This window comes from Barbus barbus, assembly GCF_936440315.1.
Source record: "Barbus barbus genome assembly, chromosome: 40".
Lineage (NCBI taxonomy): Eukaryota > Metazoa > Chordata > Actinopteri > Cypriniformes > Cyprinidae > Barbus > Barbus barbus.
The window spans coordinates 12,802,939-12,830,071 of record NC_136718.1 but is presented as its reverse complement, the minus strand read 5'-3'; the positions used below and the strand labels follow the sequence as shown (position 1 = coordinate 12,830,071).

The 27,133-nt window shown below is 35.6% G+C and overlaps 2 protein-coding genes across 2 annotated transcripts in view; one reads left to right on the top strand and one right to left on the bottom strand.

Annotated features, from left to right (window-relative positions):
* The window catches only part of LOC306859815 (uncharacterized protein), a 68,979-nt gene extending 63,880 nt beyond the window's left edge, over positions 1-5,099 (top strand). The window contains exons 26-37 of the mRNA XM_079401116.1: positions 110-238; positions 359-487; positions 565-693; positions 809-940; positions 2,026-2,154; positions 2,237-2,365; positions 2,459-2,587; positions 2,913-3,041; positions 3,139-3,267; positions 3,365-3,493; positions 3,576-3,704; positions 3,776-5,099. Of these exons, the coding sequence (XP_079257242.1) occupies positions 110-238; positions 359-487; positions 565-693; positions 809-940; positions 2,026-2,154; positions 2,237-2,365; positions 2,459-2,587; positions 2,913-3,041; positions 3,139-3,267; positions 3,365-3,493; positions 3,576-3,704; positions 3,776-3,831 (1,478 nt within the window). The 3' untranslated portion in view covers positions 3,832-5,099. The remainder of the gene's footprint in view (positions 1-109; positions 239-358; positions 488-564; positions 694-808; positions 941-2,025; positions 2,155-2,236; positions 2,366-2,458; positions 2,588-2,912; positions 3,042-3,138; positions 3,268-3,364; positions 3,494-3,575; positions 3,705-3,775) is intronic.
* A 290-nt stretch (positions 5,100-5,389) lies between these two features.
* The window catches only part of kcnab2b (potassium voltage-gated channel subfamily A regulatory beta subunit 2b), a 67,779-nt gene continuing 46,035 nt past the window's right edge, over positions 5,390-27,133 (bottom strand). The window contains exons 5-17 of the mRNA XM_079401117.1: positions 22,174-22,217; positions 21,991-22,028; positions 21,363-21,442; positions 19,958-20,002; positions 18,834-18,878; positions 18,058-18,101; positions 17,883-17,969; positions 14,450-14,535; positions 13,251-13,371; positions 13,053-13,147; positions 12,013-12,133; positions 9,085-9,173; positions 5,390-8,056 (exon numbers count right to left, since the gene is read on the bottom strand). Coding sequence (XP_079257243.1) covers positions 7,967-8,056; positions 9,085-9,173; positions 12,013-12,133; positions 13,053-13,147; positions 13,251-13,371; positions 14,450-14,535; positions 17,883-17,969; positions 18,058-18,101; positions 18,834-18,878; positions 19,958-20,002; positions 21,363-21,442; positions 21,991-22,028; positions 22,174-22,217 — 985 coding nt within the window. The 3' untranslated portion in view covers positions 5,390-7,966. The remainder of the gene's footprint in view (positions 8,057-9,084; positions 9,174-12,012; positions 12,134-13,052; positions 13,148-13,250; positions 13,372-14,449; positions 14,536-17,882; positions 17,970-18,057; positions 18,102-18,833; positions 18,879-19,957; positions 20,003-21,362; positions 21,443-21,990; positions 22,029-22,173; positions 22,218-27,133) is intronic.

Here is a 27,133-nt window from a genome sequence, read left to right as displayed (position 1 = left end):
CAACAGCATTTCTAAAAATTCACATAACAGTGAAAATATATAGCAACTTTCAGTAGCCAAATTGACTGTTTAGTTTTTGAAACATTCTGTTTATGTGTTTTGTGTTCAGAATGTACTCTGGGACACTTTGGCATCGACTGTCAACGCAAGTGTGAGTGTGAGAATGGCGGCATGTGTGATCGACAGAATGGCAGGTGCTCCTGTCCAGCAGGCTGGATGGGCTCAAGCTGTGAGACAGGTAAAAAAAAAAACATAGTGCCTCAGAAGTCATCATAATGTCTGCTTTAAAAACTGACCATAAGGAAGAATATCTATTTTGGGAAGACATAACATACATTTATTTCCATTCTGTGTGCAGCATGTACTCAAGGTTTATACGGTCTAGGCTGTAAACAGCAGTGCAGGTGCGATCATAACGCCCCATGTCACCACATCACTGGCACCTGCATCTGTCCTGCAGGCTGGAGAGGGTTGCACTGCGAGAAAAGTAATTTACCCATTGTCCATTTTGTTTGCCCCCTGTTGGTAGCTCCAGAGTACTGTAACTCATTTGTACTCTTACAGTTTGTTTACCTGGTTCATATGGGAAGCGATGTGCTCAGCGATGCCACTGTCCTCGTGGCACTTCCTGTAACCATGTGACCGGGGAGTGTGGCTGCCCACCTGGATTTACTGGTAACGGCTGCGAGCAAAGTGAGTCCTGATCCCATTACACTCTTGGTGAAATGTCTTTGACAGCTTATCAGTTGTTAAACACTAATCCTGCTGCCCTGGATCTCACAAGTTGTTGTGTTCTTCTGCTCTGCAGTGTGTCAGTCAGGTACGTTTGGACTGAACTGTAATCAGGTGTGCCAGTGCTCCGAGGCTAATCAGCTCTGTCACCCTGTCACTGGTGTCTGCTACTGTGCTCCAGGATATCAAGGCAGCAAGTGTGATACAGGTGTGGCCTTCATGATCTCACCTTCTTTCATCTTAAAAAGTCACATACATTTGAGATGAACAGATAAGATTTGACAATATTGGCTGGGTGGAAAAAAATATAGTAATTCATTGACAAACACACCGGACAGGTCAAATATGCACTTATTTATTTATATACCAGCTCTGTTATGTCACAGGTGATGATTTTTATTAAAACTAATGGTAACACTTTACAATAAAGTTCCATTTGAAAACATTAGTTAACTATATTAACATGAGCTGTCAATGAAAAATACGTTTAAAGCATTTATTAATCTTGGTTAATTTCAACATTTATTAATACATAATTGAAATCATAATTTGTATCTGTTAATATTATTTAATGAACTAACACTGTGAACATTTGTATTTTTATTAACTAATGTAAACAAAAATAAATAAATACTAAAATGTATTGCTCATTGTTAGTTAATAATTAACCATTAACTAATGGTACCTTACTGTAATGTTACCAAACTAACAGATTTAAACTTTTTTTATTTTATTTTTGTCTTATTAAAAACCTTTATATATGTATGCTTTTATTTTTTATTCAGTTTATCTTTCAAATGCCTTAAATATATAGATTTTGTTTTAGTTTTGTTCCATATCTTAAAATGAAAAATGAATGATATTTTTATACAATTACTGTATGAAAATCTAAAAGAAGACTCAACATTTACTGTGAAAAAGTATTATTATTAAAAGATTTATATATTTGTAAAAAAAACATTTTTTTGCACCATTTACTGCCATTGAATATTTTTTATTGTGGGTAATTTCCAATCTGTAATTGTCAAATAATGCAAAAAGTGTGAAAGTGTTATTTAATAATATGTATTTAGGATATAAAAACTGTGAAATTAGCCTTAGCAGGACAAAGGATGCAGTTGTTTTATTGCAAAAAAAGAAAAGAAAAAGAAATTAGTAATTTGCATTAGTGGTTAAAATGCCCATTCTTGAAGAATCCACAGTAACATTCTGAGAGGTTTTAAAGGTGTAAATCCTCATTACTACTGTATGTTGCATGAAGGATGTCGTACCCATGATGCCTTGTTGTTTTAGAGTGTGTGGTAGGCCGATATGGTCCCAACTGCGAGCAGGAGTGCCAGTGTCTGAATAACGGAGTGTGCAAGACCAGCACTGGCACCTGCACCTGCCCACCGGGATACATTGGACCAAACTGCAATATCAGTCAGTCACACTTTTACAATTATTGTCTTTTTTTTTTTTTAAAGGTGAGTGTAATTACTAACAGACTAGTTTCTCTCTAAAGCCTGTCCATCAGGGCGTTATGGGCAGGACTGTGCACGAGTGGCTTTGTGTGGTGAAGGGGCCCGGAGCGATCCGGTCACAGGCAGATGTGTGTGCAAAGCAGGCCAACGAGGGGAAGACTGTGGCAAAGGTCTGACTGTACTCCTATTAAAAGTGACGGTGAAGGGATTGAGTAATATTTTGCTGAGTTTGTATGAAATAAGCTGAAGTAATTGTCTCTCAGGTTGTCCTAAGGGCTGGTTTGGGGAGGACTGTGCTCAGCGCTGTAACTGCAGTAATGGAGGACTGTGTGACGCGGTCACAGGAAACTGCACCTGTGGGCTGGGCTGGACAGGAGACAGCTGTGATAGAGGTCAGCTGATTGTGCACAGTTCGCACGAACATAGAAATTCTGCTGATTTAAATTTTAATTCTAAATTAAGTGTTTTTTTTTTTATAATATAATGTTTGTTTATTAAAATAAATTGTTAATGTGCTATAATAAATATATGAAATTATAATAGAATATAATTTTATTCTATTAAATACAATTTTGTCTAAAGAAAATTAAACTAAATAAAATTATATAATTATAAAATAAATAAATAAATAAAAAGTAATACATTTAGTAATCTGACATTCTAACGTATAGCATGAAAAAATGTATAAATTCTGTTTAAACATGTTGTGTTGATCAGAGTGTCCCAGAGGCCGATATGGGGCCGACTGCAGGGAAATATGTGATTGTAAAAATAACAGCACCTGTGACAGAGTGACGGGCGAGTGTCACTGTCCTCCTGGGTACTACGGACATCTCTGTGAACATGGTAAGAAAAAACAGCATCTATTTCATCTAATTTTGCATCCTGACTAATATATCCAGTTATGTTATGATTCCTTTTTTTTTTTTTTTTTGTTCAAAAGCATGCCCTGTTGGTTTCCATGGACATCGCTGCCAGCTTTTGTGTGACTGCCGTGCCAATGCACCTTGTGACCCTGGAACTGGCCGCTGTCTCTGTCCTCCAGGATATCAAGGACTCCGCTGCGATAGAGGTGCAGAGGAGATCTTGTATGAAGTGGATGATAAATTATATATAATTAATACATTATTTTAAATTATATACATATATAAACTCTGTTTATGTTTTAGAATGTGATCCAGGTAAATTTGGGCCTAATTGTGTCCACAAATGTGACTGTGATGGAGACGCACCATGTGACCCTGTCAGTGGCAGGTGTCTGTGTGCACCTGGGAAAATGGGATCTCGCTGTGACATAGGTAAGCCTTCCACTGAATTGGAGTCATTTGTTGTTGTTTTTTTAGTCATTTAGTCAAAAATGTATTTTTAAATTCCTGTCAGACTGTGGAGTGAATCAGTTTGGTCCTGACTGCTCAGAGAGATGTGAATGCCTCAACGGAGGTCAGTGCAATCCACGCAATGGACGCTGCTCCTGTCTCAATGGTTGGGTCGGACCAAGCTGCCGAGAGGGTAAATTCACTGTTAGTAATTCAAAATAATTTTACAACAAGCTCATGTAATAATAAGTTTCTTAATAACAGGGATCACGTCTAGTCAGAATACTAGCAGAAGCAAAAGGAAGGACTCATCAGTATAGCAATCCCACCCAGTTCTGGAACAGACACGGAGAGTTTCACTGACTGTAAACTGACCTGGCTTGAATTTGTGAGTGGACTTCTGGCTAAAATTAAAGACTTGTTGCAGATTTTTGACTTTGAACACAAAGGTCCACCAAACCGTCAGATGACTCTAACGAAGACAAACTCTTGTGGCAATTAAGCTGGAGACTTCTATTACTTAGTCAATAAATGATACACTTTCTCAAGGAAAAGTGGACAACATGGAGAAGAATATTCATATTGAAGTTCCTCCTGGATGAGGACAAATTTTGATTAATGAGTTTTTTCAGCATCAGTTCTGCTCAGGGAGATTGAACTTCCTGATGACTTCAGTTTATCTCTAATCAAGAAAAGCACCAAATCGAGGTCTTGGCTTCACCTGAAACTGAAGTGAATCCCAGTTTCCACTGTGATCGGAAAACAAGGGCCTTAAAGGGACAGTGCACCCAAAAATCAAACTTCTGTTGTCATTTATTTAACCTCATATTTTATGGTTTGTTATCCATTTAACCCTAGGTTTTGTCTTAATAATGGTATCTTACATCATTCATAATGAATATTTTAAGTAACAATTTCTTTAAGATTTTAGGTAGAATGTTGCACAAATATGAGCAAATTTGTTACTACGGTGTATAATATTTTGGTGTTAACATTGTCCATATTTCAAGTTATACAAAAATATGAATCAGGAGTGTTTTTCTTTTTTTTTTTCTGTGTACATACTGTATTAATGTAAGTTTTCATGTGTGAATTCTTGTGTACAATTTTATTTGAAAGAAAACTGTACTGTAAATCTTGTAATCACTATGATTCCTGTTATACTGAACCAGTGTTTTGTCATTTTAGGGTTTTTGCTACAGATTTATTTTTGTACAGTACCATCTTTACATAACTATGCATTTCTAAAGTGTGATTTGCATTCTCAATGAACTCAAAGAAAATGTATATTTCAATACTTCTGCAGCTAAGCCAGGGCCAAAGATAGCACTTAAAACCTTTTTTTTTTTCAGCAACCATTGATGCTTTTTCTTTGTTTTGTAATGGTTGATTTTGGAATTGGAAGCTTACAACTGTTTTATTCATGGTTAAATGTCTCTAAGGGGTGTAGAAATAGGCATTGAATTTTTAAAGAATGTTTTTGATAACTGCAGTTAAATAATTGTTACGTGTTTAATGGGCAGAAATAATCACAAGAATGTTGACATTACTTTGCAATTTGCACGATTGAACTTTTTTTTCTTTACCCAAAAAAAAAAAAAAAAAAAAGAGGAAGGGGGGGCATTGTACTGGTACTTTTTTTTACACTCAGTTTCCAGAACAAAATACTCTTTTAATAAAAATAGTAATAAATTCTTGGCACCCAGTAATGTTCTGAATAATTTACAACATTTTTAAGAGAGAGAGCGAGAGAAAGAAAAAAAAAAATATATATATATAAATCATATTACATATTTCCACATTTGTTGTACACTTAACCATAATAAATGTATAAATGTATTCCCTTTATGGTCTTTAGACACAAAACAAGACTAAATTAAAGAATTTTAGAATCATTTATTTTCAGTTGTTGGAAGCTGTACATATTTTTTTCTTCACGCACAATGTCATAAGCAATAATTGCCAATGAAAAAATAAATGAAGGCAAATGTGATAATGGTCATGAAGACCAGTATAATATATGTATATATTTAGATTATATACACGTTATCAAACCATTCCATATATGTATCTATAGAAATCACCATAACTTAATGCATATCTGTAACAGTAATGGTCATACTACAGTTAACAAATGTCATAATTATAGGTCATACCAAAAAAGTCTATTCTTATCAAATCAGCTTCGAATCATCAGATTTCCTGTACATAGAGTTAATTCTGTTGACAATATTGGACTAATTTTACAGCAAAGTGCTCAACTTGGGCTCATTCAACAACAACCATTACCCTTGCAAAAAAAAAAGGGTACACCAACAATTTCTCATTCAATGATATTTATCCTCCACATGACTAAACTGGTAAAACTGGCTTAATTTGACCATCTAATTACTGACAACATATTATGGCTTCCTGAGCGAAAGCAAACCACTAAAGTCTCAACATACAAATGACAAATATAAGGACATTTACAATGACTTTCAGCTAAAGGCAACTGAAGCAACGCCTTCCACTTCTATCAAAGCCTGTGGTCTTTGGTTAAAGTGCTACTTCAAAAAGCCTTACAGATATTATTAATAATCTCTCCGCTTTTTTTCTTGTTTAACAGTATGTTTGACACATTTCCTCTGCTAAGACTCGATGTAGCTCAGGCGACAATCAAAACCCATATAAGCTGCATTACATTCCAACTACTGGTCAACACTTTCATACCCAGTCAAGCATAAGCATTGTTCTACACTAAAATAATAGGCCATTATTAAAATTAATTACTATGTACATGTGGCCAACTGTATTGCGACTTCTTGAAGATTAAATTCAGTAAAAAGTCCATTCATATAGGAATGAGTGTCAGAATATTTTAAACTGCCTTGAAATGTTATGAATTTATTTTGGCATTATTTTAAAGTGAATAATTATGATAACATATAAATTACTCCATAAAGCCTCTGTTACCCCTACCAGCTTATGCTTACCATTCACCACTGATGGGTTTAAAATGCCATAATGCATAGCCAACACTATTGGTACAGATGAAACATGCTAAACCAATGATTGCCAGCACTGAATATTTTGCATTAATACTAAATAAGGCATATATAATCTAGTCATTCTCAGACAGCAATTTAACACTGTCCTAATCACTGGCTTTTTAGTTTGAAAAAGTCTTAAGATATGATTTGCCAGTTTTATAGAAACATCTGGAATAATGTTTCATGGAAAACACATGCAAAATAACTTATACTAAGAAGAAAAGATCCACTGCCTTGCAAATATTATTAACTTTCATTAATCAAAAAGCAACAGTTAATTTTTTTTAACCTTTTTCGAACGAGTAGGCTAACGTGTAGTGATGTATCTCCAGCTAGTAGAGGGCGCCATTGGAAGAAAAAAAACACAAGGCCTGTCTTGTTTAAATACTGGCAGACTGAAAAATTAAATCCAGTGCGCTCAAAATGATTCTGGTAACTTAACATGCATTAAAATGTATAAATAAATAGTAACAGATTTCCACACACATCGAAAACGACTTTAAAATACACTACATTAAGGCATAAAACACTTGAGTACATACGACGAGTACCAAATAACATAAGTCACGTGATCAAACCTTGTATGCGTGGTTTGGATGGAGCTAAATTTCTTTGGTTTCAGCCTGACGACAAATGAGCACACAGACCACCACTCAACTACCGTCTGCTCTAGATCATTTGCTTCTTAAAAGTAAAAAGAACAATGGGTTTACAAACACTTTCAAATATTGCACATTTGTTGAGGCCTGTATATAATGTCTATATTTCTGACGGTCTCACAACCCAAAGCTTTATACATTATTATGTGTAACTCTACAATAGCTTTCCTTTCTATGATTAAAACTAAAACACAGCCAGAAATGATATAGCTTGTATAAATGAGGTCTTGTAAACAAGCATATTGACTAGCAATTTCGATATGAAACTAGAGATGAGTAACATCCAATGCCTTATTTAGTTTATTCAGTCATGTAACTTCATGCATTCACCAAAGTGCTTCATCAGCTTCATTACTTCCTGTGAGCGTATACAAATGTATTTGTTTTCCAAAATGTAAGGAAAAAAAAGCATGTGCCATGGCCAGTGGATCTCATGCATTTCTAGACTAAGTACAAATTCTGGATCTCTAATACTGCACTACTTCAAAGGGGAGGAGGAAGCTAGCCGGTGCGCTTGATTTCAGTGGTTTCTTGGAGCGGCGTTCTGCTTATTGAGCCGGCCTAGCTGATTTGTACGTGAGCATGCTTCCCTTCTGCCCGTGCAGTTCTTGGCCTCCTATCAGGCTAATGTCGGCAGACTCCATGTAGTGTGTGAGTTGGCGTCTCCTGCAGGACCTGTGACAGTGCTGGTCCCATGTGCCAATGTTTTTTCAGTCAAAGCTCAGAGAAAGAAGCAGGTCGACACAGTGTCACTGGCTTTCCTTTTAAGAACGGTAGTCCTTTTTACTGTAGGGCTTGTTGCCTAGGATACTGTCCACTTCATGTATAATTGATGATGATAATTTTGGAAGAACCTGAAAGAACGTTGGGTTGAAGTTTAATGTGTTTCTCAATGTTACAAATTTATTAATAACAAAATCTGTTGGCTAAAAACAAGCACCTAATATGTGTTTTTTTTGTTACCTTTTCCATTTTTGCTGTTTCATGATTTATTTTTATTTAATGTTGGGAATACAACATGCATCAACCATCAAAACGAGAAGCTTTTAAGGGCTCCTTGTGGTTTTCTGACAAAATAAAAGCTTGATAGTTTAACATCTAAAAATGTAGAAATTAAGAAATCCATAAATATTAGTATATTCATTGTACTGTAAAATAAAAACACTATTTTTGCATTTTTTTAAATACTCATTTTTTTAACAGTAATCCAATAGTACAACAGTACAATAGTAATAGTAATATAATAAAATACATGCAATAAATACATAATAAAATTATTTAGTAATCAAATTCATATTTTTTATTGTAATTATATTATATTATGTATCTTACTGATTTAAATTCTTTAAATTATTTGCTTAAAAGGTTTTATTTGTAACAGCAATTTGTGTTAAAATACAATAATAATAATAATATAATAATAATAAAAGAGGTTAGTGTGTGTGTAATGAGCTTTTTCTAGGGCAATAATTGTGGAAGTTTTCAGTGGCTTTGAGGTATATTTATACACTTAAATATCAATTGGCTTAAATATTTGCTTAAGCAATATAGCCCTGACAGGTTCTGTAATGAAAAATAAATAAATTCACCATAATTTTTGTAATTACATAGTACATTACAGTACATCTGCATTTATATTTCATTTATATTGTCTTCTATTTCCGAAGTTCTGGTGCGAACAGTGAAATGTCATCATTAATTAAAAAATTTGAAGCTGTAGCTTGTTTAAAAATTACGTAATGCTCATTTTCACAGCTTGTTACAACACATTGTTCTTGTGCGATTGCTCTTTGCGAAAACCTTAGCATTTCATCAATATTTTTCTGTTAACAGAATGAAAAGCTTTGTTCATCATGTATGAATCCTGCTGTGAGTAGCTCACCTGAATGGCTCCTATGTTCTCCATCAGCTGCTCAGTGCTGGAGGCCCCCAGAAGCACACAGCTCACCCCCTCATTCCTCAGACACCACGCTAGAGACACACCAAAGCACAGACACTTCACATCTCTCTAAACAGTCAACAGAAAGAGTCTAGAAGTGTAAATGTGAAAGCCATTTGAAAGCACAACCAGAAATCTGGCCTCAGGCAAAGAGCTAATTCTCTAGATATTAGATTTTCTAAGGAGAGATGAAAGCAATTCAGACCTGGGTGCTTTTTATATAACCAACAATGTCTGAACACCGAACAGCAAAAAGACAGAGGTAGGTGTACTTGACAGAGTGCTAACATGTGTGGGCATTAAACTTGAACTAAGCAGATACTGCTGAAGCAGGTGCATTTTAAACTATAAAAATAAACTTTTTCCATTACAACCGACACACCGGAGGAAGCTTATTTTAGGCTCTAACCAGCTATTAAACTCACTTGTTTTAAGATTGGACAAATTTATTCAAGTTAATGCATGTTCTTTGTCTTACTGTACAGTAAATCCACAACATTTTTATTACTGAATATCCTGTTTCACTCGGACATAATTAACATTATAGAAGTAAACTGAGCTTAATGTTAACTTTGACGTTTTAAAAAACATTCACAGGTTGCAGAAAGCCACATCACATTAAAACCGTCACACCACAAGAACAGACACAATCACATCAAGTGCCAAATAATGTGCATCTCTGGTCTCCAGTTACCAGTCAGCACTAACCCACTGAACCCCTGCTGTTACTCCGACCTTTACTGCTCTATTAAATAAGGTTATATAAATGATTAGGGTGGATACAAGCAACAAATCCTGAAGCTACACAGGGAAACCTAATCTAAAATGTTGCAATTATCTATGATGTTTCCCCTTTGATTAATGATAGTTATCAATTGATTGTTATATATACTTAATGTGTTTACACAACTAGGACACATTCCTGGACTACCTTCATTTGTTGTTCCTATTAAGCAAACACTGACCTCTGTGTTTCTGGGACAGGTTTAGCGTTAAGAAAGTCTCACATTGGAAGACTTCTGAATTTTAGTCTGGTCCATATTACAACTTATTCTGGCCAAGAACAGCCCACTAAGACAGGAAGAGACCACCTGAACAATAAGTAACAATGCAAAGAACCACGGGTAACCCTGGCTTACACACTGAAATACACAATCGAAAGGAAAGTACAAAAGCCGTCATTGGGGTTGCATCCTTTCAAAGGGGACACTTTTGTACTTTATATACCCCTAAAGGGTGTGCATTAGTACTTTAAGTGTACATTTTAATATCTTAATGGTACATTTGAGCACTGTTTGAAAAAGGGCCACCCCAGTGACAGCTTTTGAACATTTTTTTTTTAACATTTGTATACAAAAGACAAGAAATCAGTGTTTAATTATACCCACTGTCCATCTAGAGAGGAATTCTTATGGATATCTAGTTTTCTTACTACTAAAGGCTGGAATAAACTACAAGACTTTTAAAACCTGAACAGATTTGAACACACTGGGCATCATTCACTTGCTGTCCACATACAGAGTAAACTACTAAAGATCACACACTACCTGACTTTCAAGTCATTGTGAACATAAACTCACACAGAAACATGAACTTCCTTGATAGCAGCATGAGAAATATAAACAATGCGTTTTAAAATCTGCGGACAATATCAAATATGTTTGATATGCTCCACCCTGTATAGATTCAAAGTCTGAAATTACAAAAATTCAAGTCTGTTTCCATCACATACTACGCAATTTTTTCATCAATACCAATTTCCCAAAATCTGCAGACTGTCTCTGACTTTTACCAACTAGCAATGACTCCTCCGGAGATCAGACTGCAAATTGCAGCAAAAGTTGTCCAATTTATTCCTGCCTTAAATTCCTTAAAGGGATAGTTCACCTAAAAATGAAAATTACCCCATTATATACTCACCCTCAAGCCATCCTAGGTGTACATGACTTTCTACTTTCAGACAAATACTATTGTAGTTGTATTTAAAAAAGTCCTGGCTCTTCCAATCTTTATAAAGGCAGTGAATGGGGGGTTGAGATTTTATAGCCCAAAAAAGTGCATCTGTCAATCATAAAAAGTGCTCCACACAGCTCTGGGGGTTAATAAAGACCTTCTGAAGTAAGTCGATGTATTTGTGTAAGAAAAAACATCAATATTTAAAACTTAATCTCTAGTAAATGCCACTCTCTTGTGAATGTGCATACACCAGTTAGTGGAAGCTAGAGATTATGGTTGCTAAAGATTTAAATATGGATATTTATCTCACACAAACGCATTGTTTCGCTTCAGTAAGCCTTTATCAACCCCTGGAGCCATGTGGAGCACTTTTTATGATGGATGCACTTTATTGTGCTTGAAAATCTCGACCCCCATTCACTGCCATTATAAAGCTCGGAAGAGCCAGAACATTTTTTAATATAACTCTGATTGTGTTCATTTGAAAGAATTAAGTCATATACACCTAGGATGGCTTGAGTGAGAGTAAATCATGGGGTAATTTTCATTTTTTGGGTGAACTATCCCTTTATGCAAAACATTTAAGGCACTTCCGACTTTTAAAGACTTTAAGCATGGGCCAGGTAAAATTAATTTACTGGCATAACTTAATAGGGCCATATTGATCAACCAAACATTATCCCATTGCAGACTTTGCATCAGGTCAGTGAATGGAAAAACCTCTGATTGGTTGACAAAGTTTAGGAACAGAAACAGATATTTAACAGACAAGGTTGCCAACAGAAGACCCCAGACAACAAGACACACGACAGAAGCAGGAGACAAGGACACACAGCCTGTCCTGAGCTCCAGGCAGGCAGACAGACAGACAGACAGACAGAAAGAGAGAGAGCAGCAAGGCCTAGACAGTATTACCGATGGCCAGCTGGGGCAGCGTGCAGCCCAGCCGCTCCGCAATGGCCTGCAACTCTTTCAGCTTCGCCTGCTGACGGCGGCCTTCCTCACTCAGGATCTTGTCCTTCAACCACTGGTAGCCCTGTTTCAAACAGACAGCACACCTGCTCAGAGAGCCACACGCCAACGGCTGATGAGCCACAGGAATAGCTGCTGGATATTCATTGTGTTTGTGAAGTAATGATGGAATGGATGATATCTGCACACACAGCCACAGGAACATGTTTTATGAGCGGGTGCTGATGGGATAGTGCAGTGGGAATATGATGGGTGCCAGCTGCCTAAAGGCCTAAACATCATACTTCTCAAACGTTTGTGCAACTGATCATATATTCTCACAAGAGATAGGACAGGGCTATGTTGTAATGTAGTAGACATTAATTATTAAATGAAAGTTGTATAATGTTATAAATTATGCCACTCGCTGGTAGATGAAAGCAAATCTCGTGTAAAAAACAAAACAAAACAACAAAACTTTTTTTTTATGGATCACACAAAAAGTAATGTTTTTTAAGTAATAGACATTTGTAATTTCCATACTTCCATACTTAATTCTAATCATGTTAATCATGTATTGTCATGCTAATTATGTATATTTACAAATGTTCATGTGTACATCGGGTGAATCTTCTACTGACATGCTGGGCATGTGTTGCAGTCTACTTACATCTGTATGTATTCTTATGCATACAATGTAATGTACAGTAAATGAAACCTTTCAGAAATCAAAAGCACTCAATGGCTGTGTGTAAAGATACTTATGGAAAGCCACTATAGCACAGCAAAGAAAAGAGAAGAAACACAAAAGTGTTTGTGCATTCATCTCCACACGTGTGCAGATGAGTTGGAGCACTTCACAATCCAATAAAGTGATAGAAAAAAATCCCAAAATACAAATGAAAACTCAAGCAAGGCCTTCATTTAAAACACACACAACGTCATCAATGAAGACCACCACCAACAACAGCCAGGACAGACCGTAACACATAGCCGAGGAATACCTTGAGAGAGGCTCTGGAATAAGGAGGCACACCGCTGTCATACTTCCCTGAGATGATTCCACAGGCCAGCGGAGACCACGTCATGGCGCCCACACCTGCACAAATCAACCAGCCACTATTACAACAACTCTATTACTTCATTTTATTTTGACGTTGCATGAAAAATAACGTTTCTCTAGCAAACACACACACACACACCTATCTTATGGAAGAGTTCAGGCAACTGTACTTCCACTTTTTCTCTCTGAAACATGTGATATTCGGCCTGCTCACAGACAGGTGGGATCAGGTTAAACTGTCGTGCCACTGAGTACGCCTCCTGAAAAACATACAACAATACACACAGATTCACAGCTGCTCATAATAGAACAAATCCATTTATATGTGTGTGATTTCTTTATCATCAAAAGCATCTCCCTGCATGCACACTGTACGATATTATTTTGTTTTTGTAGTTGTATATAAAACAAAGAAAACTGGAGGATGTTTTACAAGAAAATACTATTTTAGTCTTTCTACTTCTACAAGTTTAATGTGTTACTTGCCATGCAAATGTGAAAAGAGTTTAAAAGTAAATTCTATACCAAAACTTTTCAGTGCATTAGCCCAACAACAGAGCAGATGGCAAATATGTTTAATTTGTGACCATGAATTAAGTACATAATAGCCACAATTTACTAAAAACAAACAAACAAAAAAATGTTGCCACAGTTTACTAAAACAAGGGAACAAATTAGTACAACATAGCCATGATTTATTAAAACTAGTGTAAAAATTAGTACAATGTGACAATTTAAACAATGGAGTGAATTATATAAAGTGGCCACAATTTACTAAAACTAGTTAATAAATAATACAATATAGCCATAATTTACTAAAACTAGTTAATAAATTATACAATATAGCCACAATTTACTAAAACTAGTTAATAAATTATACAATATAGCCTAGCCACAATTTACTAAAACTAGTGAATGAATTAGCAGTGTCCCAAATTTACTAAAACAAAGGAACAAATTAGTATAATGTGACCACAATTAAATAAAATGAGGGACAAATTAGTATAATGTAGCTACGATGAACTAAAACAAGGTAACAAAATAATAATTTGTGGTCACGATATATATATTTTTTCATACATAAGAGAGCAAAATAATCAAACAAGGTCCAAAAAGGATGAGTGTCATTTGCCATTATGACAGCAAAAAAGGTAAATTTGTGGGTAAGTAGTGGTTGAATTAGATGAATCAGCATAATGCTTATCTATCCAAAATACACTGACAGCAAATGAGATGCTGAAACAACACAACAACCTATTTTAGAAAACATTTATCTTATTGAAAACAAAAAGGCTTTATTTTAATGCATTAAACAATTCACTGTGTTTTCAAACCCACCATAATCTCCATGGAGCTCCAGCGGGACGTGCCCCAATACATGGCCATTCCCTGGTTAATCACATGGGTCATCGCTCGAACCGTCTCTGCCAATCACAATATTAACTATTAAAGTCCAAACAACACTCAGATATTGAGGGACCGAGGAACAAAAGCAGATGTGAGCAGAGAGTATCTGAGAGATAATAAGATGACTGCAATACACATAGCCAGTAAAAAACAAGGACGAATATAACAGTAAAGTAATGGAAGTGGAGCAGAAGTAGATTCAGAGAAAGGCTAAGAGCAACAAAAGCCATTATTCATATTTTCTTTAAACAAAGTGACAGGGCATTAAAAATGGCCTGAAGGTTATGCATGTTATAGTAACTCTACTCAAAGAGTTTCTCAGTGGGTGGAAAATAAATCAGAGTGTGACTTCGGCGTGCATGACATCTCCACAAGGCTGCATTTCATTGACATTTAGCAGAGGAGCAATTTTCCACGGTCCAGCCTACAATCTACTTCATGTCATGAGATTATTATACACTGCTGCATGAACATACCCTATTATGAGAAAGGAACCAGATAAAATGGATTAAAAAACTGTTAATAATAGAAAATATTAAATTTTTTAAATTTATTCATTTAGCAGACGCTTTTATCCAAAGCGACTTACAAATGAGGACATAAGAAGCAATCAAAACCAACAAAAGAGTAACAAAGTGCTATTACAAGTCTTGGTTAGCCTAACGCAGTACAGATAATTATTATTATTATTATTATTTTTTTTTTTTAAATAAAAAGACAAAGATAAAATACAATTAGAATCGAGAGTATTAAAATATCTATCTAGTGCTATAGCAAACACTGCAGTAGTTTCACACAAACATTAATTTAAGAAGAAGTAGTAGGTCTCCATCCTTCAGACTTAGATTCTCGAAAAAGTTTCGATTAGCAACATTTTAAAGGATTCCAAAAAGCTGCTAGTTTAAAAATGCATTTTGTAGTCTCTACAGTCTCTTTTTATAAACCAACATTAGATGCCAATATATTTACTGTGTTCCTATTCACATAGTTTAGTATTTTATTTTATTTCAGTATTTTATAGTTTAATGATGAGGCCACACCACAAGAAATTCCCACATATTAAACTGCAAAAAAAAAAAGAATATATATACTTAAATAGACAAACATAATCAAAAAGGTCATATGACAAATCATCCAATTATGTATTACTATTATTTAGTAAGTAAAATGGAAAGGACAGCATTCACAAACCTCTAGTAAATCAAAATTCCAATCTGTACTAGCATATGAAGACAAACTATGTGTTCATATGGTAGAATTTTTAGAATTTACCAGTAGTAGTTTGTCTTTTAAGATTTGTGAATATTATCATTGTGAACAATCAGTCGACAAGGAGAAAATATTAAAAAAGACAGACACATGCAAAAAAAGAGAGCAGCCACTTGCAGTAATAAAATATTCACATGCAGGGAAGCTGAGGACACTGCAGTCAATCATCTTGCAAAAAATTATTATATATTTTTTATTGGCTTTAAGAAAATCAAAATATTAGGCTAAAGCATAGTATGGGCAGAAGCAGGTTGAAGTGTTTTAATATATATATATAATTACATTTCATTACAATATGAGTAATTTATGCAACTGTATTTATGTCTGAACTGACAGAAACCCCCCCCAAAAAACAAGCGAAGCCCAAAAATTTATCCGCTCAACACCTACATAACAAGTGCTTTTCTAGGAAAAATGAATAATGTAGAAGATATTAAAATGGAATGAATGGTAAAAACAATTGATAAAATGGATAAAAAAAAGACAAAAGACTATAATCCAGGGTCAGTAAGATGCAATGACCTTCTCCAAATTTCACTTGCAAGATGGACAGGATAGTCAAAGAAATCAATCATTCTACGGCATACAAGGTTTAATAGGAACTTCTGGAAATCTTCAGCATTTTATGGACACGGTCAGGTTTCTCACACCAGGAAAAGAGGGCAAACTATCACAAATCAAAGCCATAAAATGCTTTTGGAGACAGGAGGTCAAAACTCTCACTGAGGGTACCATATACCTTCTATGATGAATGTTCTTGATTTTGAAGTGTTAAATGGATCTCCTGGTGATAAACAAACAAACAAAAGACTGTGAAAAGAGGTTTACCAACCAGCAAATGGAATGAAATCTGAAGAAGAAAAAAAAAGGCAGCAGAACTGGACCAGAGCGGATTCTGCAAATCCACGCTTGAACTAACGAGGTCTGTGACAAGCACGAGCAACCATGACCTCAGAAGCATCAGGCTCAGTCTCAATCTGTCCACATACCCCTCACAGCTGTACAGCATGGTAGCGTCACAGTTTAGTCAAGTTGGGCTCAATTACCAGCATTTGTAAGATGTTGATTTCCTTCAAATTTCATTTCCACTCATTCCTCATTTTCTTTAAATAAAAGCCAAAATAGAGGTTACACTGAGAAAGTTATAATGGTAGTGAATGGGACCAAAGCTTATAGGGTTTAAAGACAGAAATGTGAGGCTTGTGGTTTTATAAGGACACTTATAAGGGATTAATTCTTCTCTTAAAGTGCAAGCATTTGAGCTGCAAAGTTGAGTAGATCAGCATTTTAACATTCCATTTAACTTACATTATAAGTACCTCACTGCAAGATAGATTTTAGCCCTTGTTTTAAGGAAAAGGAGGAATCAAATCAAAATGAATTTCTGTGGTAATGAAAATTATGCGCTAAATGATGTCAGCTGAGCGTAACTTGAATTTGTTTAGTATCTCACCATTCTTAAGGAGAGGAACATTATCAGCCAATCAGGACTTTAAAGAAATGGTCCATATTGACCACCTATTGGTCTGACTCCATTAAAACTACCATGCTATAGTGCTGTGAATCTGCTAAGTAACCTAAAATCCTTCAGTCATGCTGCTTCGATCGTTTAGCCCTCTAAACTATTACTTTCTATAATGAAAGATCTACTGCGACGAGATGTAGATGTACTAGTCCACTTAATGTGTTTGTAAAGCTCTCCAAAGCGAAAGCATGCACTCTTCCTCGACTAAATTACAACTTGACTCAACCATTAAATGCATAATGGATGCAACTGCTGTGATGCAAACTTGAATCATCTTGACAGCACACTTAGACAACATGCTCCATTCACTGCTCAATGTTCCGAGACAGACAATTAATTATTCAGTATGACAGTTTATTACAAAATGAGTGGGATGATTAGACTATTTTTCGAACTTTTGCACCTTAAAGGTTAAACAACTCTCTGCCATTGGTCTCAATGTGTTTGATCTCTTTCATGAGTTGGTCTGATATAGTCCCATGCTTCAGTGCAAAGCAGGTAAGTGAGCCATTCCAGTGCTGGGAGTCAAAGATGCAAAAACTATCCCAGCATCCCATCAAGCACACCTACCTTCAATTGGCGTGTTGGGGTCAGGTCTGTTAGCAAACACTACGTCCACATACTCTAACTGAAGTCTCTCCAGAGACGCCCTTAGACCTGAAGGCCAGAAAAACAAAGGCAATTTTTTAAACTACATTTCTCTTTCCATTTATCTACAATCATGAATATTTTTAACACAACTTACCCTCTATTATATGCTTTCTGGACAAGCCTCTCTCTGTTTCAGCTCTAAAAAACGAACAAGAATGTGACGTTTACATACTTAAGTATTACAAAATTTGATTGAAGTAGCTTACTGGTTGTGTTTTTAAGTCTTGTTATTGACCTCATTGTAAACGATTCTTTAATTATGAAAAAAAAAAGTTTGCCCTTAATATTTGTAATGAAAATGTCAGCTTCATCTTCTGGTGAAACGACAGACTTCTCTCTGTTGACGTATGTCAGACTTCTCCAATCATTTAGTCTGCTTAAATCCAGTCGGCATATATACGGAAGAAAACATCTATTGCTACTTCTGTTTCATTGCAAATTTAATGTGATGCTGATGTGCAGTGGTGCACATTTAATAATCAGTGATCTTCCTCAGGTAAATTTACTAAAGGTCACATTTAATATGGCCATTGATTCTGTATGTGAGACTAATTAATATCAAAATGTAAGCACAGTGGCAATTTAAACCCATTAATGTTTGATGGTGACCTCATATCAGTGCTCGGCGTTGGCCTTTAATTTGCCCTGAGTGAAAGAGCACAACTCAGAGGGGGGATTCGACCTGGATCATTCTCCAGTGAGGGTCTGCAGGACTTTCCTTACTATATCCCACACACAGCTTCACTTGCACTCCTATGAAAGAGACCATCATTGACCTGCTTCCCCTGTTGCTCTCACAGTTGGGGGAAGGCATGAATCATCGTTAACCTCTTTCTGACACACACACACACACACAAGCAGAGCACTTACTTTCCACCCCAGTATATCTTGGTGGTGATGACCAAACTGGAACGTCTATGAAACACAGGAGACAAAGTGGTTGAAAGCGAAACAAAGGCAAGGACGGGCCACACATCACGATGACTGATGGGTAAACAACGGTGTCAGTTTAGGCTGCAGGAAATGACACTGTAGTTACACTGTCCAGTAAATGAAAAGTCCAAGAACCACTGTATTTGAACATCATAACCAGGGCTTACATTTTTTTTCAACTAAATTAAATCCAAAGTACTCTATGTATATTATATTATAATGAAATAAATAAAATAAAAATAAAATAAAATTGAATAAAAATTAAATAGAAATAAATAAAAATAGAAAATATTAACATATTTTATTTATATTTTAATAAAATACATTTATTATATTTAAAATATATATTTATTTATATAAATATATTTATCCTATTTTTAAATACTAATTGACAACTTTTTAAATTAATTTGTATTAGATTTGTATTTTTAAACATTTTAAACTATTAAAAAAAATAGCCTTGGGGATCATTTCAAACCCTAGATGTATTAACCTATTTGTATAACAAATAAAATAAAAATAAATTTATTAAAATCATAAAATGCATTACAATGTTAACCCTAAAATAACATTCTTATTTTAGAATAAATATATTTATTTTGAATTTTAAATATCTTTTCTGTTAAAGAAAAGTACACTTCTTTGCAGAAGATGATCTAAATAAGTGGCTTATGTAGAATATTCATGCTAAAATATTCTCCTCTCCCAAGAGAAGATTTTTTGAATACTTGAAACTGCAGTCATGCCATGTTTCTAAAAAGGGCAAAACTTGGGTCCAAAATTAGCCATCTTTCCCCGGGGGGGAAGTGGCTTTTCGCCTCAGTGCTTGCGCATACAGTGAATGGTAGGATGAATAAAAGTTATTGTCCCCTTAAGTGCAAATTCCACATTAGTCATTCACAAACTAACAGGAGCTGCAAGGTACAAGCAAGCATCAAGTCAGCAGTTATTCTGAACGTCTGAAGAGGAGAAAACAGCACACAAACACAAACATGATAATCACATCAAATAAGAGTTTGAGAATTTTCTGAACCCTTATAACAGCAAATCAATATGTTTACCTCCATCCTTTCTTCTTGATGATACTGCCGAGAACCATTTCAGCCCTACAAGAAAGCGAGATGCAATTATCATGCTATTATTTTAGCCTAAACCTTCTCCTCCTCACTTACATCACAGTCGGTGAGCAAAAGCGTCCTCTACACTGGGGGATTCCCTGTTCTCAGCTTCCGGAGAATTAAGCTAATGAAGCATTCACTTTACAGCAATAAGAAAGGAACTCCCAGTGTAAACACAGGCAAAATACTTCATGTTTTTTTCCCTCCTGTGAACAGATTTTTAAAAAGGGGGGAGACTGGAAGGGAGGGAGAGCATCTAATGACAGATGTTACATTTTTGCCCTCAGGACCAACGTGTTCTTCATGAATGGTTCTCCTATCAGGCCTCGTCATCCCTTTGCTAGAATATGAGTCCTTGTGACAGCTTGTAACAAATGAAGCGCTATTGTAACGTGGGCTCAAGAGGGCAGCAGATGTCCTCAGACAAACTCACAAACAGTACTAGTCTTTGTCTTTTATTTAACTAGCAGTCTATATGGGTAAATCCACCATTTGTGAAGATGGTGAGTGTATGTGTATGAGTAATAAAGGTCAGGTAGATCGTCTGTGCTGAAGTATTTACAGTGCTGTCTTCATCATTCTGCATGAGCCTCATCGCCAGCTTGACATGGCATAAAACAGATGAAAAATACGACACAAACCCGCACACACACACAAACGACATATATAAGGTTATGTCCTTTAACACTCGTGAGGTCTGCCTGATTAAAGTGCCGTTTTGTACCGTTGAGTGGGTTTCCACTGAGTCAGGCTATTTCTGCTCAACTTTATCAGCAATTGCCTGACGTTACAGTTCCACGGCATTGCAGAAAATAAAGACGCCACTGCTAAATTTACTGCAAGCTAGCAGTATTCACCTTTCCATCTTTTTTTCTCTTCTTGCACAAGTGAATTATGCTGACAAAACACTAACTTCTTTCATTAGGTCGTATTAAACATAGATACCTAAAGTATATAGTAAACAGCAGTTGTAATGTACAGTAATAAGTATGAATGTTAGTGTAATGTATAACAATTTAGCAACTCATAAAATTAACAAATATAATACATAAATATAAATATAATACACTAATTTAAATAAATATAAAAAATTTATTATAATAATAAATTTATTAATTTTTTTATTAATTATGTATAAAAAAACAACAACATTTTAATAGCAAACAATTATGTGGCTTCCTGAAAGCATTTTAGATCCATCAGATCTGTGAGAAGTAGGTCTATACAGTCCGATAAAAGATAATAATGTTGCTAAAACTAGAGTTAATACTTTACTAATCTCCTCATATATAAGTGTAAATCCCTATCACTGATTAAGAATGATGGGAAATCAGTAAAGAGTACTCACTTCCCTGCCGCATACACCTCGGCTGTGTCAAACAGATTGATACCGTTCTCATACGCCAGCGTCATCAGCTGCTCAGCTATCTGAGAGAAGACAGAGAGAGAGGAGAGATGGGGACAGATCACAGATGGAGAGAAAACAGACAGCTGAGAGGGCATTATAGCTTAATGTTGTCTTCAGCAGTACAAAACTCAAATGACATGGTTGTAATCACCTGTACTGCGTCCTGTTCTTCTATTTAGTTACTGTACAGTAGAGGTTGATTAAAGCTACACTTTTTATTTTGAACATAAAAGAAGATATTTTGAAGAATGCTGGTAATCAAACAGTTGTTGGTCCCCATTGACTGAGTATTTCTTTTCCTACTATGGAAATCAATGGGGAACTGTTTGGTTCTTCAAAATATTTTCTTTTGTGTTCAACATAAAGAAACTTATACAGGTTGGGAACGACATGAGGATGAGTAAATGATGACAGAATTTTCATTTTTGTGTGAACTATTCCTTTCAAGTTTAGTGTTCATGTTATGTTGATTCAGGTTGTTATGCTTTGCTGCAAAAGCATGCTAGCATGCTAAATGCTATTGCCCAGTAATTTGTGAATAAAGAGTAACAATCCATGAAAACTCTACCTCATCTGTTATTTGACCACCAAATGTCACCCATGTGCCTGAAGAGAGAATGTATAAGGTAATGTCAGAGCAACACATGCAGTATTGCATACTGTAACAGTGAATCTTAAGCTAAATCTAAATATCTGATATTTATAAGAGACTAACAGTGATAGTACACATAGCATAGCTTGTTTTACTCACCCAGCCCTAGACATGATACCCGTAAGCCGGATTTCCCAAGGTTCCTAAAAAAGAAATAGCAAACAATTTAAGTCCCATGGTAAAATTAAATGCAATCATGCTGATTAATGGCAATCAGTGATAACGTGTTTCAATGTAATACATAAATAAATGTACTGTGATGGATAAATTGTACTTTAATGTTTCAAACTGGTCTAAGGATATATATGTGACCATGGAACACAAAACCAGTCATAAGTGTCAATTTTTCGAAATTGAGATTTAAACGTCATCTGAAAGCTGAATAAATAAGCTTTCCATTGATATATGGTTTGATAGGACAATATTTGGCCGAGATACAACTATTTGAATATCTGGAATTTGAGGGTGCAAAAAAAGATACTCAAAAATACTGAGAAAATCGTCTTTAAAGTTGTCAAATGAAGTTCTTAGCAATGCATATTACTAATCAAAAATTAAGTTTTGATAAATTTTCAGTAGGAAATGTACAAAATATCTTCATGGAACATGATCTTTAGTTAATGTCCTAATGATTTTTGGCCTAAAAGAAAAATCAATAATTTTGACCCATACAATGTATTTTTGGCTACTGCTATAAATATACCCCAGCGTCTTAAGTTCAAGTTTGTTTTATTTATATAGCACAATTAAAAACAGCAAGCACAGCTGACCAAAGTGCTGCACAAACAAAGACATAAAACACAAGATAGCCCAGATTCATACCATAAATTCACAGTGAATTAAAAGCCAAAGAAAAAAGATAGGTTTTAAGAGATGATTTAAAAACTGTTAAAGACTGTGCCGATCTGATATAGGCTGGAAGGCGGTTCCACAACCTAGGGCCAGCAACCGCAAAGGCTCTATCCCCTCTATGCTTTAACCGAGATCTGGGGACAAAGAGAAGTCTTTGATCACCAGACCTCAGACTTCGAGTAGGGTTGTAAAGATAAAGTTGGTCAGATAAATAGCTCGGTGCCAGATTATTTATACATTTAAAAACATAGAGAAGAATTTTAAACTCAATTCTAAAATGCACAGGTAACCAATGTAACGATTTCAGAATAGGAGTAACAGAATCAAATTTACCTTGTCCTTTGAGGAATTATTAAGGTTCTTAATACAGGAAGAAGTAAAAGGAGCAAGGTAGTTCAAATCAACACTTCTGCTCCCTGAATTTTTACTAGGGCCGAAGACTATAACCTCGGTCTTTGATTCATTCAGAAATAGAAAATTATGAGAAAACTATGTTTTCACTTCACCCAGGCAGGCAAAAAGAGATTCCAGAGCAGCATGTTTATTTTGTTTCAGAGGTAGATACATTTGGGTATCATCTGCATACCAGTGAAATGATACACCATGCTTTCTGAAAATAGAGCCCAGAGGAAGTAAATACAAAGAAAAAAGAATTGGTGCAAGAATAGAACCCTGTGGCACTCCACAGGAAAGTTTAGCAGGCAATGAAGAGAAATTGCCAACTCTGACAGTGAAACTTCTATTTGTTAAATATGATTTGAACCAGCTAAGAACAGTTCCCTGGATGCCCACAAAATATTCTAGTCGAGATAAAAGAATTTTATGATCAACTGTATCAAAAGCCGAGGTCAAGTCTAACAGAATTAGGACAACAGAGTCACCAGAGTCAGTCGCCAATAAGATATCATTTAGGACTTGTAATAAAGCAGACTCTGTGCTATGCAGAGGCTTAAAACCAGACTGGAAGGTTTCAAAAATATGATTTGCACTAAGGAAGGACTGTAACTGAAAGAACACAGTTTTCTCCAGTGCTTTTGTAATAAAAGCAAGATTTGAGATGGGTCGAAAATTATTAAAATTACTAGTATCAAGAGAAGATTTCTTAAGAAGAGGTGTCACAGTAGCTTCTTTGAGGCTATCAGGTATAGTCCCTGAAATTAGACATTTATTCAGAAAAGACACCAGACTGGGACCAATTGAGTCTAAAATTTGATTTAAAATACATGGAGGGAGAACATCGAGAGAGCAAAAAGACGGTTTCAAATGGTCGATGGTTTCTTTGAGAGACTGGAGAGCAACTGGATCAAAATCACTCCATATAGCTGAAGAGTAACAACATTCAGGTGAAACATTAGCAAGAGGTTGTAGCTGAGATCTCAGAGTAGTAATCTTATCACAGAAAAACCTTGAGAAACCTTCGCATAATCACACTGAGGGATTTGAAATCACATTTGCAGAAGGATTTAACACAGAATTTATAACAGAAAATAAAGCTTTAGAGCTATGGTGAATCTTTGCAATTAAATTTGAAAAATACTTAGATTTCATTGCTTTCTGAAAAGAATCAAGACCGTCTTTAAGCATTTCATATGAAATTTGCAATTTGTCCTTTTTCCATTTTCGTTCAGCTCTTCTACAAGCTTGCCTCAGAGAGCGGATGTTATCATTGAGTCATGGATCTGTTGTAGGTTTTGACTTCTTGGGTTTAAGAGGAGCAGTGGTATTCAGAACCTCTGAGCAGGCATTATAAAACAGACTAAGGCTTAAGACTGGTTTTGTGGTCCAGGGTCACATATTGTATTTGTGCCCTGTGGTCAGCAGCACAGTTCTGAATAATCTGAACTCATTGTGTTTTCATTATGTGTAACCTGGGCCATAGGCTACATATGTAGTCTGTAGCAGTCTTTGTTTGTAACTCCCACTCACACACAGAGAGAGAGAATGAAATCTAGCCTGGATACAGCACTACAGTACCTTCAGCCCGATGAACCAATCAGAAAACCACCTGGGTCTTTTGTTCGATGTCTTTTGAGTTTGCAAAAAGCCAAGGTTACAGTGCTGAGCAATTACTATAAGACCACACAGTCAAGGACACAGACTGCTTTAATAATTACAGCTATTCAGTGAGCTTTTGTTTCTTATTTGATGGATGAGAAGAAATTTATGACTGGCACAAAACAAAGATGTTGGTTTAAAAGACCTTTTTATGGTTTCCAAATAATAATAAAAAACTTTTAAAAACCTTTTAGAAGAGGACAGCAACGCTTATGAAAAGGCACAACATTTCCCAGAAGAAACCAATTAAGAGTCATGAATTTATCCTTGAGACATTCCTACTGTATCATATCCTCCGGGCAAGTTATGTGTTTTCATCACATACTGACAAAAATGTCTGTTGAATTTACATGATTTAATAGAACAGAATTTTGATGACACCAAATTAAGCAGTCTCAAAAGTTATTTCTTATGGTTTCCAACAGGATTTAATTCAATTTATATATTTATATATATATATATATATATAAATATAAGTATTGGGTCACCCCTTCTAATGATCAAAAATGTTTGACTACTTTAGTAATTTCTATGAGTACAAATCTTAATGTTTAAGTATATAATGATATTCTAGGGAATTGTGTGCTTTAATTTTATAGCAACAGTTTGGACAGGACCCTTTTCTATTCTAACATGACAGTGCCTCTGTGTATAAGGCACGGTTCACAAAGACATGATTGATTCAGTCAGTGTGGAACAACTTGACTGGTCTGCAGAAAGCCAAGCCCTGATCCCAGCTGAACACCTCTGGTGTGACTTTATATGAAGACCTTGAGCCAAAAACTCATCACCAAACACAAACATCAGCAGGGGCAAAACATGCACATCAAATAGTCTCTGAGATGTGTGTGTGCTATCAGGGATAGTACTAGCTAGCTAACAAACTGTTAGCATGCAATAGCACATATTAGCATGCTAAATGCTAAGTCTGCTCCTTAAAGCAGAAAAAGACATACTCCTTATGTACCCATCCTCATGTTAAGCAAAAGCTTCACTTTTCAACACAATAGTAACCCAGTGTAATTTAAATGGTGACAGACATGAAGAATATTAGACTGCTGTCACTTTAAGAGTATGTGTATTTAACCATTCAACGCTTATAAAGTGGTAAAATCAACTTCATTCAATACTCTATGAACACTGTCTCTCAGATGGGGCGAGCATCTAGTAAAATGAGTCGTCTTTCGCTGCTGCTTGCGTTTTAATGGCTTAAAATGACTTGTTTTTAAACCGCAATTCTTGTTTCGGTGACCACGTAGCACAGCAGTGTTACATGAGCATGTAGCCACGACAGAGATGACAGTCTAAAATCTCTACTGCTTGACAAAGTTCTACCGGTTAATCATGTCTAATCATGTCAGGGTAAAACGCCCACCCCTACGTACTGTAAACCTGCACTGGGTTCAGCCTTTTAGGTCATTTTATTGGGTTGTTTTTAGTATTTTTACCCAGGTGTTGGATTATTTTTTAACCCAAATGCTGGATTCAGCTTGATGGGTCATTTTATTGGGTCATTTTTTATATTTTTTTTACCTAGGTGCTGGGTCATTTTTAATGCTGGGTTATTTTCTACCCAACCAATGGGTTGAGCCGCAAAGAAACAACTCAGCTGCTGAGTTACAGTCAGGGCTTTTTGAGTCCACTACAGTAGAAAGCGGTTCTCAGCGCCGCCAATTTGGTGCACTCTTTCTGGGAAATAAAGGTTTGTATACATTTTATTTTACTGTGCTGTATATTGTATTATTTTACACAATGCAACATAGGAACGAGATGTCAGTCGGCTGTGTCAGCAGAAGCCGTTTCGCATGACGGAAACGCCGTTTGCCTTGCTTAACATAAATTATTCATTACAATTAGTTCAATTTGATGTTAAAATATGTTCTCTAATCTCAGTACTGTTTATGGGCAGATTATGGAGTTGGTCACGGCATCTTTCAGCTACGAGTGAAACGTGAGGCTGTGGTCTGAAGTTCGCAGCTCCCCCAGCAAACAGCAGTCCATCACTGGCTAAGACTTTAGCAATTTAGCACCATTTCAGTAAAAAGCAATTACAGAGAACAATTGAATACACTTAAATCAAAATGCTACTTTTAAATGTTACATTTTTTATGACTAAAATGCTTGTTAAACTAGTTTAAATGTATATAAACTA